Source organism: Rhinatrema bivittatum, chromosome 9 (genome assembly GCF_901001135.1).
Source record: "Rhinatrema bivittatum chromosome 9, aRhiBiv1.1, whole genome shotgun sequence".
NCBI lineage: Eukaryota > Metazoa > Chordata > Amphibia > Gymnophiona > Rhinatrematidae > Rhinatrema > Rhinatrema bivittatum.
This window is the reverse complement of record NC_042623.1, coordinates 127,010,516-127,027,305: the sequence shown is the minus strand read 5'-3', so window position 1 is coordinate 127,027,305 and position 16,790 is coordinate 127,010,516. Positions and strand designations below refer to the sequence as shown.

The 16,790-nt window shown below is 47.0% G+C and overlaps 1 protein-coding gene across 4 annotated transcripts in view; it reads left to right on the top strand.

Moving 5' to 3' along the window:
* The window catches only part of NUP205 (nucleoporin 205), a 558,669-nt gene that overhangs the window by 388,957 nt on the left and 152,922 nt on the right, over positions 1-16,790 (top strand). For all 4 annotated transcript variants that reach the window (XR_003858760.1, XM_029616971.1, XM_029616970.1 and 1 more), the window contains one exon: positions 3,391-3,582. Coding sequence is in view for 3 of the 4 variants with exons in the window: in XM_029616971.1 (XP_029472831.1) it covers positions 3,391-3,582 (192 nt within the window). In the remaining variant the exon portion in view is untranslated. The remainder of the gene's footprint in view (positions 1-3,390; positions 3,583-16,790) is intronic.

Genomic DNA, 16,790 nt, shown 5'->3' with positions numbered 1-16,790 from the left:
TAGTGGCCCCGGACTGGCCAAGAAGACTGTGGTACGCGGACATGCGAAGACTTTTGGCGGGAAACCCTCTACGCCTACCTCCACACAGGGATCTACTCCAGTAAGGACCGATCCTCCACGAAGACCCAACGAGATTCTCGCTTACGGTCTGGCCATTGAGAGGTCTCGCCTGAAAAAGAGTGGATACTCAGGACCAGTGATTGACACACTGCTCCAAGCGCACAAGTTCTCCACCTCCTTAACATATATACGAGTATGGAGAATATTCGAAGCCTGGTGTGAGGACCGCGACATCCTTACACCAACAGTCAAAATCCCCATGATCCTGGAATTTCTGCAGGACGGCATGAACAAAGGGTTGTCCCTCAACTCCATCAAGGTACATCTGGCCTCTCTGGTCAGCTTCAGACCCAGGGTGGACGGCACCAGCCTAGCGGCCCACCCAGATGTCTCCTGCTTCTTAAAAGGGGTCAAGCACATTTGGCCATCCCTAAAGTGGCCGATACCCCTATGGAATCTCAATCTAGTGTTAGACTTCCTAGCGGGAGCTTCGTTCAGACCAACTCGCGGTCTCTCCCTACAGCTCGTGACCTTGAAGACTGCGTTCCTCATGGCAATCTGCTCAGCCCGTCGAATCTCCGAACTTCAAGCACTATCATGCCGGGAGCCGTTCCTCAGATTCACGCTTGGATCCATACAGCTGCGCACGGTACCCTCCTTCCTGCCAAAGGTGGTTTCTCACTTCCATCTAAACCAAACCATCTCGCTGCCATCTCCAGACGAGCATAAGGACTCTGAAGACTCACGCCTTCTTTGCCACCTGAATGTCGGCAGACTCCTAGTCCGATCCCTGGAAAGATTAGAACCTGTACGAAAGACGGACCATCAGCAAGGAGAAGCGGCCTCACGGGCAACCATAGCCCGCTGGATCAAAGAAGTAATCAAGGCGGCCTCCATAGAGGCAGGCAAGCCTCCACCTTTACAAGTCTAGGCCCATTCCACAAGGGCCCAGGCAGTGTCCTGGGCAGAAACCAAGATGCTGTCACCTGCAGAGATCTGTTGGGCGGCAACGTAGTCCTCCATCCACACCTTCTCGAGATTCTATCGCCTGGATGTTCAGGTCAAGGAGAACACAGCATTCGCAAGAGCAGTATTAAATGGGCCGCGGGCAGCCTCCCACCCGGTTTGGGTGTAGCTTTTGTACATCCCATTGGTCCTGAGTCTATCTGCTACACGCTAGGAAATGTAGAAATTACTTACCTGATAATTTCGTTTTCCGTAGTGTAGACAGATGGACTCAGCACCCTGCCCATGGATGCCTCGCAATTAAGAATCCTCGGGGGAACCTCCCCCAGAGTGCAACACAAGCACGGGTAAGCCAACCCTTATCTCTAGTTCAGACACCCATATTACCAGGTGTTGGCACTTCTCGGTTTAGTGTTCTGGCGGTCTCCAGCTAGAAACCACGACAACCAATTCAAGTTAATCAAGTTATCCAAGTTAATCAAAAATATTATCCAAACACATATATCCATAATTGCTTTTTGAGGAGAAAGCTGGAGAGCAAATCCTCAGGCACGGGTATATGTAGTGCTGACGTCAGATTGAAATCTGACTCAGTCTCCAACTGCTATCAGGAGCACACTATACCCATTGGTCCTGAGTCCATCTGTCTACACTAAGGAAAATGAAATTATCAGGTAAGTAATTTCTACATTGCATAAGTACAGGTATCAGCTGAGAAAAGGAGGTAATATTACATCTGTAAAAGTTACTAGTAACTAGTAAGACCTCACCTTTAATACTATGTTCCTATATGGAAGCTGGACATATGTAAGGACATTGAAATGATAGCAGAAAGAAAGCAATTTAAATCTGATTTGAAGACTCAGCAAATGTGCTTTTGCTGAGTATGAGACTTCTTTACAGAGCATGAAACCTAGATAGCAGCTACAGAACATTGATTAACATCAAGTGCTTAACTCTCAGGAATTTTATTTTATTTTTAGTCTTTTTTTAGTATATAAGCTTTTATTTGTGATTATTTTGATCTTAATAGTTCTTATTTGACTTTTACTGTAACAGCTAATGTATTTATCCTTTCTCTTTTGTAGTTTTTAGCTGTTCCTATTTTTATAATTATTGTATTTTTAAATTTTAATTGTAAACCATTGTGAAGGCATGGCTGATGTAATGGTATAGAAATGCTAATAAACTAAACTAAGTAATTCAGAGAGAAGTTACCAAAATGACAATTTGATCTTTATCTGCTGTCATTTATTATGTTATCATACAGTACCTTTAAAACAAACCTTACAAAGAGGTTCAGGACACCCAAAATATATGCACTAGTGCAGGGGTAGTCAATTATGGCTCTGGAATGCCATAAACTGGTCTGGTTTTCAGGATATTAATGAATCTCTGTGAGGTATATTTGCATGCTCTGCCTCCATTGTATTCAGATATATGTCATGCATAATTGTGGATATCCTGAAAACTAGACCTGTTTTTGGCACTCCAGAGCCAAAGTTGCCTGCCCCTGCACTTGAGGAAAGAAGGTGATGGGAGAACAATATATAAATGTTTGATAAGCTTCAATAAAGTATGGAAAGGTGGAATTTTTCATAGAAATTATAATGCAGAAATTGGGTTCATGATACGTAGTTGCAGAATCAAAGAGTCATAGGAATTTGAGAAATACTACTTCACTAAAAGGGTGGTAGATGCCTTGGATAGCCTAACAGCAGAGGTTGTGGCAACCAAATCTGTTCCAAAATTTAAATAGCTACATGCTTGGGATGGACATCTTGCATTGATGACGCATTGGGTGTTTGGAGAAATGAAGAAAGAGATCCGAGTGTTTCTTCAGTCAAATGAAATTTAGAGTGCCAACAAGAGGAGAATATAAACCAATGGGCAGAATATGTGGTACCACAACATCAGATTTCCAAAAGAATGAGATAAATTGCAGAGAGTTGCCATGGTTACAACCCTTATATCAGTGGTATTACTGCATTAGGCTTTCAAGAAGAGCAGGATAACCTGCTTAGGGAAAACGTGATAGTAACCCTAATAATGTGCATTATTTGGACAGATGTAAAGGATCTTGGTAGAAACAGGATTGAGAGGTTGGGTAAAACAAACAGGGGTAGCTGATGTTGGTTTAAGTATTGGGAAATCTATATGATCATCTATTCAGAGGGTTAGAAAAGCAGAGAAGACGACATCTAGGCAGACCGAATAGGCCAATAGTCTTTGCTGTGACTTACAATATTACTATGAAAACTAGTCATGAAATGGCCACGTCTCATTATTATAGTGTTAATCATCATGTAGTGTTGAGAAATCTCAGTGTTAACTTTGGCTTATGTTATCTTTTTTTATTCTCAGATGCTTGCACTGGCTTTATTGGACCAAATTGTGTCTGTGGACAAGCAGCAGCAGTGGTTGCTGTATCTCTGCAATAGTGGCTATATGAAGGTTCTTGTGGACAGCCTTGCAGAGGAGGACATAGCTCTTCAGAGCCTTCTCACACCTCAACCCCCTTTGCTTAAAGCATTTTATATTTATGAATCAAAAATGGTAAGTTCTGACAAGTGAATATATCCATTTATTTATTTATTTTAATTTTATGCAGTTTAACATTAACAAGAAGAATCTTGCATCAGAAAATGAGATTTACAAATTGTCAAGTAGGAACATAAACAAAATCAGACAGATCATTTGAAAAATAACCCTTCAACCCCATATAATACTAGGAAAAGTGTGTGTGTGTGTGGGGGGGGGGGGACACAAAGGAAGATCAAGCAGTACATTAGTAGTAAAATAAAGAAACACTGAGAAACCCCAGTTACACTTTATATTCACCAGATGGAGCATCCAAAAGCACCTTAAGTTGGTCCGGTTCAAAAAAACACATAATTGGCATTGTTGTACCTAACCAAACATTTACAGGGATATTGTAACATAAAATCCCCCCCCCCCACCCCCACCCTTGGATTGAACTTCTTGCTGGAGAGCAAGATAATTTTTTCGATGGATCTGTGTACTCTAGTAAGATCTGGATACACCCAAATTTTTTGCCCATAAAACATTAAAGAACGTGATCAAAAGAAAAATCTGAACACATTATCCCTATCAGATGAAAAAGCAAAAGTTAATAAGCACGTCCCTCTTTGTGTAATTTCCATCTCTTGGGAGTTTTTTAAAAATTCAGACAGATTCAGTGATGTTCCCAAAGATGGGTTTTCATCTTTTATTTTTCCAGACTGGGATTGAGTTTTCGCCTGAGGTAGAAAATATGCTTTGATGATCACTGGCATACAAGCATCTGGAATTTTTAAAATCTGTGACACACAATTCTTGAAAAGTTCAATTGGAGCCAGTTGTTTAATTATAGGAAATTAAGTACTCTTAAATTCAAAACACGTAGCGAGTTTTCAATATTCTCAAATTTTCTTGAAAATTCCCCCTCTGAATTAAATGCTGCTGAATTTGTTTCCACTGATTTTACTCAAGATTCTAAACTTGATATTTCCTAGCGTGTAGCAGATGGACTCAAAACAAATGGGTATAGTGTGCTCGTGCTAGCAGTTGGAGACGGATCTGACGTCAGCACGGGGTACATATACCCCCGCAGGAAGTGCAGCAATTCAGTAATTTCCATCTCCAAAGCAGTTTGGAGCTACCTCACGCTCGCTGAGCGTGTTTCCAAATTCTACAACGACTAAATTCCTAGAAGAAACCTACTGAAGACGAGCCCCGCACTCCTGATGTGATACCATTCGGTCCCTCACCCAGTTCAGTTTCTCGAGCTGACTTCCGTGGTCCCTCAGAGGTAGGAGCCTTGGTCCGGTGGCCGACTCGCGGCAGGGACCTAGCCCCCGAGTGAGAAGGGCTCGGGCGCGGCATAGAGGCAGCCTCGGTCCCGGCGAGGACTTGGCCCCCGAGCGAGACGAGTTCGGGCGCGGCCTAGAGGTAGCGGGTGCACTTCCTTGAGCGCGGCGGTGAAGGTACTCACCCTCTCCCCCTGCAGCCGGAGACCGCCCGGGTCGCAGCCAGGAAGGCCAAAGACAAGGTAAGGTGTACATCTTTACTGGGTCTCTGAGGAAGTGAGGATTTGCGGGGCCTGTCTACGGGGCGGCCCGCCAAGGAGGTCGCCATTTTACCTGCCTACTCGCCTTCGCCACCTAGACGATGCGCCCGTTGCTAAGCGCATGCGGATAGGCGCGCTAATAGGCGCACATTCATAGGCGCACATTCATAAGACGCCGTTGGTAGGCACACGTTCATAGCCGCACGTTCATAAGACGCCATTGGTAGGCGCCCGTTCATTACCGCACGTTCATAGGACACCGTTGGTAGGCGCACGTTCATAAGACGCCGTTGGTAGGCGACGTTCATAAGACGCCGTTGATAGGCGCATGCTCATAGGCGCACGTTCATAAGACACCGCTGGTAGGCGCACGTTGATAAGACGCCCGTTCATAGGCGCATACAGCTAAGCGCAGATTGATAAGCGCACACTCATAAGATAAGCGCATAGTAATAGGCGATACATATTGCAAAGCGTATGGAGCATAAGAGAGCCCATACGTCCGCAGAGCCGGCTCCTTCAGAATCAGGCATAAGAGCTCTAAGCCTCTGCTCAGCATGCAACCTCAGAGCCACTCAGAGCGAGGAAGCAGACTCACTATGTGCCCAATGTGAGGAGGCCATGGGAGTTCCAGGACAGGACCGGTCCCAGCCCAGCGGTTCCTCAGGGAGCACTCCGGACTTAGCAGGCCGCGGGGAGCAGCCAGGGAACCCGAGAGACCTGGTGCCCCTAAGGCCAGATCCGGCTTCACTCTCCTGGATGGAATTATTCAAGGGGATCCACGCCTTTGTCCAGATGCAGTCTGCTCCTCGAATGGGTCTTTCTGTTCCAGATGATCTGGACCCTTGAGACCTAGACACGGCCACTCGCCACCCGGAAGCCCCACTTAAGGGGATTCGGATTGCTCAGAGGAAGATGAGGAGCCCCCCCGAGGAGGGAGAACTTCCCTCTGAGATAGACCCATATCGGACCATGAGACGCTTCTTTCGGAAAGAGGATCTTCCAGGCCTGGTCTCACAATGCCTATCAGAACTGGCCATTCCGGGCCAGGACACTCCAGGGGACCCTAAAATGAACCCCCTGTTAGAGGGCCTGCGCCAAACGGCTCACCATTTTCCCCTCCTACTAGCAGCACAGCAGCTAATCGATCTGGAATGGACCACGCTGGAGGCTTCATTCAAAGGGGGTCGGGCCCTGTCAGGCATGTACCCTCTGGACCCGGCGTCCAAGGAGCTGCTGGCGTGCCCCAAGGTAGACGCCATAGTTAACGCAATTGTGAAGCGCACCACCATTCCGGTTGAGGGGGGAGCGGCCCTCAGGGATACACATGACCGGCGCATGGACACCATTCTGAAACAAGCCTTTGAGGTAGCAGCCATGTCCCTACAAATCGCGACCTGCTGCACCGTGGTGACGCATTCCTGTTTATCACAAGCTAGAAACAACACCCCGGGAGAAGACATGGAATCAGCTCTCGCATTTCTCACTGACGCAGCTTCCGACCTCGTCCGTACGGCAGCCAAGGGGGTGTCATCCTCAGTGGCAGCCAGGAGACAGCTCTGGCTACGTAATTGGGCTGCCGACTCTTCCTCCAAGACGCGCCTCACAAGAATGCCCTTTAAGGGATCCCTACTGTTCGGCAGCGATCTCGAGAACTTGGCTAATAAATGGGGTGTCTCTCCATTACCCCGTCTACCAGAAGACAGGTCGAGGAGGAACCAGCGTTCTTTTTCTAGACCATCCAGAGGTAGAAACTCTCAGTGCTTCAACCCTTACAGGGCTCACTATCAAGCACCTCGTTCTCAGGCCAGGAACCAGCCCTTTCGGGCTAAGCACAACAAGAGGAGAACTGGCTCGGGGTCTGGTCCCGGCCGCAACCCACAATGACAATCAGCCAACCCATCCGGGGGTAGCAGCCATAGGGGGCATGCTAACCCTCTTCTACCGTAGGTGGGTCGAGATTACTTCGGACCAGTGGGTCCTCGCCATCATCCGGGAAGGATATTACCTGGATTTTCTTCGGCTCCCGCCGGACAAGTTTGTGGAATCTCCTTGTTCACCTCTCAAGAAGGCGGCACTAGAAATGACCTTACAGAGGCTCCTGGCACTAAAAGCCATAATCCCAGTGCCTGCAGGGGAGATAAATTCTGGGCATTATTCCATTTATTTCATAGTACCAAGAAGGAGGGCACTTTCAGGCCCGTCCTGGACCCTCAAGTCAGTCAACCGACACCTACGGGTCCCCAGCTTTCACATGGAAACTCTACGGTCTGTCAAGAATGCAGTACAGCCAGGGGAGTTTCTCACCTCCCTAGATCTGTCAGAAGCCTATTTGCATATCCCAATCCATCGGGATCACCAGCGCTATTTACGCTTCAAAGTCCTGAATCAGCATTTCCAGTTCCGAGCTTTACCCTTCGGGTTAGCCACCGCGCCGCGGATCTTTACCAAGGTCATAGTAGTAGTGGCAGCAGCACTCAGGAAGGAAGAAATTCTCGTCCATCCCTACCTAGACGATTGGCTGATCAGGGCAAAGTCACCAGAGGAGAGCCACCGGGCAACCAACAGAGTTATAGCTCTTCTGGAAAGCCTAGGATGGGTAGTCAACATAAACAAGAGTTCCCTACAGCCGTCCCAGTTGCTGGAATACCTAGGGGTTCAATTCGACACCCAGGAATCATCTGCAGGCCCTGCTGAGCGCCAGCCGGCCCACAGCTCGGGATTACCTACAGGTCCTCGGCCTCATGGCATCCACTCTGGAGGTGATACCATGGGCGCGGGCTCATATGAGACCATTACAACGCGCCCTCCTATCTCTGTGGAGCCCACGATCACAGAACTACACCGTACACCTACCTCTACCAGCCAGAGTGCGGAATCAGCTACGGTGGTGGTTGCAGCCCGGCCACATGAGCCGGGGGACAAGAATGTCCTCCCCAACCTGGACCCTGCTCACTACAGATGCCAGCCTGAACGGATGGGGAGCACACTGCGAAGAACTCACCGCCCAAGGGCAGTGGAACAGAGAAGAGTCAAAGTGGAACATCAACCGACTAGAGGCACGGGCAGTCAGGCTAGCGTGCCTGCGATTTGCCCACAGACTTCGCAACAGAGCGGTCAGAGTGATGTCAGACAACGCCACCACGGTGGCATACATCAACCGACAGGGCGGAACCAGAAGCCAACAGGTATCCCTAGAAATAGCCCCCCTGATGACTTGGGCGGAAGCGAATCTCCAGGACATCTCCACATCGCCGGGAAGGACAACACCACGGCAGATTTCCTCAGCAGAGAAAGCCTAAATCCAGGGGAATGGCAGCTGTCGCCCACAGCTTTCCAGATGATTGTGGATCAGTGGGGGACGCCGGGCATGGACCTATTAGCAGACAGGTCCAACGCTCAAGTACCCAGATATTTCAGCCGCAGGCGGGATCCGCTATCCCAGGGGATCGATGCCCTGGTACAGCCATGGCCTCAGGGAATCCTGCTATATGCCTTTCCTCCGTGGCCCCTGCTGGGCGCCATTATACACAAGATTCAGCGACACAGAGGCCTAGTCCTTCTAGTGGCCCCGGATTGGCCAAGAAGACCCTGGTACGCAGACATGAGAAGAATACTGGCAGGGAATCCTCTACCTCTGCTTCCATACAGGGACCTGCTGCAGCAAGGTCCCATCCTCCACGAGGATCCAGCTCAATTCTCTCTTACGGTCTGGCCATTGAGAGGGCTAGACTGAAGAAAAGAGGATACTCGGAGCTGGTAATAGATACACTCCTCCGAGCACGCAAGTTCTCCACATCACTGACATATATCAGGATCTGGAGAGTTTTTGAAGCCTGGTGCGACTCTCACAGCACCAATTCACATGCCGCTAAGATTCCTATCATTTTGGACTTCCTACAAGATGGACTTCAGAAGGGTCTGTCCCTCAGCTCCATCAAGGTTCAGGTAGCAGCGCTGTCTTGCTACGGTCCCAGGAGTGACAGCAACACCATTGCCAAACACCCAGACGTCTCACGTTTCCTGAAAGGAGTCAAACACATTCGCCCGCCACTGAAGTGGCCAGTGCCCCTGTGGAACCTCAACCTAGTGCTGGAATTTCTAGCGGGATCCGCCTTCATACCCCTTCGAGGCCTGTCTCTCCGTTTGTTAACCTTGAAGATGGTGTTCTTGCTGGCTGTGTGTTCAGCACGCCGCATCTCAGAGCTACAAGCATTGTCTTGCCGTGATCCATTTCTCAGAGTCACTCCAGAGGCTATCCATCTTCGCACGGTTCCTTCCTTCTTACCCAAAGTAGTCTCACAATTTCACCTCAACCAAACCATATCCTTGCCAACCACGGAAGGTTTGAAGAAGTCAGAAGAAGGTCGAATACTGCGTCATCTCGACATCGGCAGAATGCTGGCCAGATACTTGGAAATGTCAGAAGCAGTATGAAAGACGGACCATCTGTTCGTCCTTCACAGTGGGAAGAAGCAAGGGGAAGCGGCCTCACGGCCAACCATCGCCCGCTGGATCAAAGAAGTTATCAAGGCGGCCTACGTAGAGGCAGGAAAGCCACCGCCTCTACAGGTCAAGGCTCACTCTACCAGAGCGCAATCGGCCTCTTGGGCAGAAACTAGGATGCTGTCGCCTGCAGAGATATGTAAAGCGGCGATGTGGTCCTCCCTCCATACCTTCTCCAGATTCTACCGTCTGGACGTCCAGGCCAGGGAGGACACAGCATTTGCGAGGGCAATCCTACACGGTCCTCGGGCAGCCTCCCGCCCAGTCCGGGAGTAGCTTTTGTACATCCCATTTGTTTTGAGTCCATCTGCTACACGCTAGGAAATGTAGAGATTACTTACCTGATAATCTCCTTTTCCTTAGTGTATGCAGATGGACTCAGCATCCCGCCCAGCTGCCGGTATACATGGGGATTCGCCGACTCACGGTAAGCCATGTTTGCTTATATAGGGCTTCCACCCTGCCGGGTGTCTATGCCTTCCGGTTGAGAACACTGGCGGTCTCCAGCTACCATCAGTTGGTCAGGGTAATTCTGTTTATTTAAACGATCGGTCAGTCACACATATATCCATAAAGCTTTTGCAAGGAAGATTACTGAATTGCTACACTTCCTGTGGGGGTATATGTACCCGTGCTGACGTCAGATCCATCTCCAACTGCTAGCACGAGCACACTATACCCATTTGTTTTGAGTCCATCTGCATACACTAAGGAAAAGGAGATTATCAGGTAAGTAATCTCTACACTTTCCCCTCTTGATTTGCCAAAACTTGAGGGTTCATTTTGAGAGTAGTGTTAGTTTCAACCACTACTTCAGTTAATGTGGACATTGATGTCTCCAAACGTACTATAGCATTCCACAACACATCCAAGGTAATAGTGGCTGGTTTAGAAAACTTAATTTTACCAACCTGGGCCTTCGCACTATCTCCAAAGTCTTGCAGAGAATCCATACCAGATCCAGGGAGGAGCGGTGTATTCACGTTCACAGGGGTAGAGGAAAGTATTCCGGGGTCCCTGTAGACAGGCACTTTCGCCATTGCCTGTGTCTCATGCATTGTTACAGATGATAACTCAAACTTCCCCTCCGCCTCTCACTGCTCTCTCTGCTCTGGCATGCTCTCTCTGAGATCTACCAGGTTTAACCCTGGCTCTAACAAGCCATTCCCGGAGGAGAGGGTGTCTCTGGCGCTCCCGGACTCAGGGAGATCTGTTCGACCTGTAGAGGTCCCTCTCCACCACGGTCATCTCAACGGGACCAATCGCTGGGCGTGATCCAAAACACTCTGCAATGCTGACGCTGCGACGACGCAGGTAAGGAAACATGAGAAATCGCTCCCTTCAATTTCGCCTTACGTTTTAATGATCCAAAGACAACGACAAACATTTTCCGGCGGAAAAAAATCAGCAGAACCAGGGGTCACGATTTGAAACTCCAGGGAGGAAGACTCAGAACCAATATCAGGAAGTATTTCTTCACGGAGAAGGTGGTGGATGCCTGGAACGCCCTTCCGGAGGAAGTGGTGAAGACCAAAACTGTGAAGGATTTCAAAGGGGCGTGGGATAAATACTGTGGATCCATAAAGTCTAGAGGATGTGAATGAAGAGAAGAGGCATGGGAATGACGGCTATTACCTGGAGATTAATATCGTTATTCAATAAACATACACACGGTTAATGCGACACCAACATTGCTCTATGCTTCAACGGCAAGAGGAAATGTGGAAGAAAGGATTTGCATCCACAAAAAAGCAGGGGAGTAGCTTGCTTGTTACGGAGGTTACTACCCAGAATCAATTAAGCCTGATACTTCACTTGGAATACATATCCAGCGCAGCTCACTGCTTCAACGGCAGGGGGAATGAAGAAAAGAGGATTTATATCCAGACAACAACCAATAAGGACTGAATTGCACAGGCTGGGTAAACAAGCGTGGGCGTAGCTTGCTTATTACGGCAGTTACTACCCCTAAACAATTAGCAAGATACTTCACTTAGATGCAGCACCAGCACTGCTATCTATATTGATGGCGGGGGTGGAAGGGAAAAAGAACCAAAAAGTTACTTATAAGGGCCAAGAGTAACAGCCAAGTATGAAAAAAAATAAGTGCGAAAGCTTGCTGGGCAGACTGGATGGGCCGTTTGGTCTTCTTCTGCCATCATTTCTATGTTTCTATGTTCTTTCTCATTCATACACACATACTAACACTTTCATTCTTTCACACATTCCCTCTCTCATATACATGCCAGTGCTCTCACACACACTCCCTCTCTCTCTCTCACACACACAGGCTCTCTCTCATGCACCTGCTTGTGAGAGCCTGTGTGTGACACACCAGGCCCTAGATCACTAATACACCACCTACGGGACAAATAAAACAAGCCAGACTGCTACAAATCCCTACAGAGAAACTACACGCAGGTAGAAATACTGTACCTAATACAGAATAGATGACTACAAATTAGAAACAGAAATATGTAGGCAAAACAAGACTCTGTGAACTCTGGAATACTGAAGAAAAAGCAAAATACAAATCTATAAGAAATGTACATACCCAAAAATGGCATATTCCAATTGCTGAAAGGCAAAATAATTTTTTTTACCTTTGTTGTCTGATCTTATTTTTCTAATCAGTTGGTCCCAGTCTCTCTTCCCCTTGTCCATTTTTCTTATTCCTTTTTCAGGGTCTCTCATTCTTTTTCTTCTTTCTCTTCCTGTCGTCTTTCCTTCCTCTAAACACACACACAGGCTCTCTCTCATATGCATGCTCTCACACACAAGCTTTCACTCACACAGGATTCCACTCTTGCATACTGTCATATGCTGTCTCTCACATGAAGGCTCTGACTCTCACATGCTCTTTCACTCGCAAGCTCTCACTCTTACATGCTCTCATTCACAGTCTCCCCCACACAGACACACACAGATTCTCACACTTTCATGCTCTTACACGCATGTTCCCATTCTCACAAACACACAAAGCTCTCACTCTCTCATGCTTTCTCACACACAGGCTCTCATGCAGATTCTCTCTCTCTCTCTCTCTTGGCAGCCTAGTGGATCTCTTCCTCTTCTCGGCCGCTGGCAAGATGGGGTCAAGCGGCAACCTTCCAGGCCTCTTCCTCTTCGCAGCCACCACTCTCCTGGATGTGCATGCAGTTGGTGGTGCAAGGCACACCCCGTTTTAAAGTTGGTGGTGCCTGTGTCCCACTGGACTATGGATGCCTCGCCCATGCACATTATGTAATGTACATTCCCAAAGATAACATATGCCAATCACTAAAAATTCAAAATAATTTTTTTTTTTTGCCTTTGTTGTCTGATCTTATTTTCTAATTGGTTGGACCCAGGCTTTTTTTTTTCCATGTTCTTTCTCTGTCTTCTCAGTTTCTTTTACCAGGGCCTCCTTTTTTTTCTCCACCTTTCTTCTTGCCTTCCTCCCTCTCTCCACACCCACAGCTGGCAGTCACACACAGGCTCTCCCACACATACACACAGGCTGTCAAATCCCACCTCCACATACACCAGCCTCTCACCCACCCAAAAGCACACACTCAGGCTCTTACCCACCCATAGGCTCTTATCCTTCTCCCCACACACACAGGCAGGCAAGCACATACAGGTAGTCATACACATCCACCCACCTACAGGATATCACCCTACCACACAATCACAGCCTCAGCCACACACACCCAGGTACTCATCCACACACACCCAGGTACTCATCCACACACACCCAGGTACTCATCCACACACACACACAAGAGCCTTCACCCTACCACCCAGCTCTCATCCAGCCAAACACACACAGGGCCTGGGCCTTGTCTTCAGCCACCAGCGGGATGGGGTCCACTGGTGGCCATCGCATCCTCTTACTCTTTTCAGCCGCAAACAAGACAGGCTCCGTAGCGGCCTGCAGAGTTGAGGGGTGGATGGCAGCAGTAGTCATGTTTATTTGAGCATCTTCTCCTGCCGTGGGGCTGAGTTTTGCAGTAAGAGCTGCAAAATTGGCCCCCACGGCAGCAGGAGATAATGTTTGGATAAACGAGACTCCTGCTGCCCAGGATGGCGTGAGATGCCACTGATCAGATTTAATATAAAGAAAACCTATAACTGTGAGAGAACTTAAATTACAAAAAATGTGAACACATTTCTCACTTAATGGTGGACTATGGAATATTTACTGTTGGTCCAGCAACCTTCATATGGCACAGGGTCCCTGGATATGAGCCTGGTAACCCATTAGAGCTTAAAAGCTTCTTTGTGCTATGAGCATAATCATCGGTTGCTTTGGAATGAAATGTTAAGTCTCTTATAAAGCTAGTAAAGGTACTTACATGAAAGCTAGTAAAATACTTAGCTTGTAACGTTGACAGAGATGTCACTTCTCTGTGATGAATGCCGCGTTGTACTGTTGCCGTGTTTTAAAGGTTCCTTTCAGGTATGTTTTTGGATTATTAAATGGATGTTGTGGTTGAAGTTCCCTTTCAGGTATTCCTTTTCGCCCGCTGTCAAATTGTCCGACTCGGCAGGGTTTCGGAGTATTCTCCTTCAGGGGTCCAGCAAGCTTATTAATGCGAAGAGTTCATAAATGCAGTATTGGTAATGTGCGGCTTCCTATGTTATGAATAAATAAGAGATGTGAACAGTGAACATAAAACCATAGATCTGTTTATAAAGGTGCCCACCATTTGGAACAGAAAATATCTCAAGGCAAAGAATCTAAAACGCTTACCAAGTAGTTATCTTTAATCAGCGCTGTTTTGAAGATGCTTCCTGACCAGGCAGAAGCTATGATAGTGTCTGATGCAGCACAGTGCATGCGCTGTCATTTTATCTTTGAAAAGCCTGTGAAACAGCAGGGTGCCTGAAACGCAGAAGAATTACCGATGTATGATTAAGCTCAGTGTATTCTGGATTAGACTGTGAGAATCTGACTTTGAGACTTGATTCGCAAGAGCGGAGTGCCTATATTTGGAATCCGAAAACCTTGTTATAGCGAGGGAAGGAATCTGAAATGTCTGGGAGAGTATTACAATGACAACATGTGCCATTCAATCTTATCATTGAGGCCAGCTGGTTCTACTGTTTTTAATTTGAATATCCAAAAATTCTCCCAGAGATTGAGTTTTGCTTTACGATCTCCACCTCTTTTGAATGTAGGAATGTGTTCAAGAATAGTCCACTGTAGATATGAAAAAAAGATGACCTTTGGATATGCAATGTGAAACTATTGGTGCCTTTAAATCTTTTGTATTAAGGCGACTTCGGTGTTCAATGAGTTTGATGTTAATTTTCCCAGATGTACGTCCTACATATATTTTGGGGCAAGGGCAAAGCAGTGCATAGATTACATGGTCCGTGTTGCAATCAATACTAAATTTTTGTTTAACTATGTATCCTGTATTAGGATCTTCCCATGATGTTCCCACTATGGTGGTGTTGCAGAAGTCACATTTACCCAGGGTTTATGGCCGCTCTCAATGACTTGAGGCTGTGGCATGTCAGTAATTGCTGCTCTTACTTTATGCTGCTTATATTGGTTCCCCTAGAATATGAAAACATGGGGGAGGTACTGAAGATGGAATGGGTTTGAAGGACATGCCAATTCTGCTGAATAATTTCTTTGATTTTTGTAGTGAAATCCGTGTGTTTCAGAACATATACTAAGGCTCCTTTGTCAGATCTTACTTTATATTGTAATAATTTATCTCTATCTGAAAATTTTGCTCTGATGAAGGCTCTCTTAATGACTTGCTTGGGGTATCCTCTTTGCTAAAAACTCATACAGAGTTGTTGGGCTTGTTGTAAAAAATCTTCTTCTTGGGAACAAATTCTGCGTGCTGTAAAAAAAAAAATTGACCAACAGGGAGTCCTTTTTTAAAATGTGCTGGGTGCTGACTTTCAAATCTTAGTAAATTATTTCTGTCTGTTGGCTTTCGATAGTATCGTCTCTAAGTTATCTTCTGTGCGTTGAATTTTAATGTCCAAAAATGACAGCATGTGCTGACAATATGTTATAGAAAATTTAAGGTTTGGGTCTGCCTGATTGAGCCAATTATGAAAATCTAAAAGAAGTTGCTCTGTCTCTCCCCAGATAAAAAAAAAAAAATTGTTGTCAATGTATCTTGTCCACAACTGTACATGTTGAAAAAATGTGGAGAGATAAACTTGAGTTTCTTCGAATCTTGTGACGTATAAATTGGCCAGATCAGATTTGGCAGGCGTTTGGTTTATTCTTGCCTGGGGGGTAAGGGGTAAAAGCTTAGAAGGAACAGTGCTCAGCAGTTAAAAACATGGCCCACAAGGTTGAAAGAAGCAGCATTGGCCTCCACTATTCATCAAAATAATAAGCAGAAGCAATAGGGCCCAAAGTCTAGAAGCAAAAAGGAAGACTAGAGGCTGTCCGGTCTAAAGGAGACTCTGCTGCTGCTCCTCCTTGTTCTTCCAGAGGGGGAAACAAGTGAAAAAACATGACATTCCTGAACATACCCAGATCAGTCCAGACCCTAGTGGGTTATTCATCCCTTCCAGCAGATAGTCAGAGAACAAAACTTTGAGGCACTGCTTCTTAACTGAGAGTGCCACCTGCAGTACCTCAGTATTTCTCTGACTCCAGCAGATAGTAGAGCTGCACCTGCAGGCTGTTAAAAAAAAAAAAAAAAAAAAAAAAAAAAAAGGAAAAAAAGATATTTTGTTTTACAGTAGTTTTAGGTTCCAGATCACAGACTTTCCCTAAGGTGCTAGGCATCTTCGTGGGCCATACCTCAGGTGGAGCCGGTCCACTGGGGGGATTGGATATCCCTAACTGAGTTTGCCTGCAGCATACCGGACGGGCCGATAGCCAGGAGGCCTGGCTACCTCAACCCTCCGAGGCACCCTCTTGGCCTTCTTCCTCTGGACAGGGAAGTACCCACTTAATAAAGTTTCTTTAAGTTCCTTGTTTTAAAAAAAAAAAAAAAGCTTATAAGAAGCAGAAGAGCAGAGCTTAGCAGGAACTTCGGAGGTGAGGGCCTAGTCAGCGGGAGCTGTCGGCCAGGGCCGGGAGATGCAGGAATGAGTGGTGGTTGCCTGGCTGTTAACCCAGGGCTCCAGGGGTTCGTAGTCTATTGTGACGCTAGTGCCGGGAGGGAACCGCATTGCCTCGTTCCTTGTGTAGTCCTGTGCTCTGGTGGGGCCGATTGGATTC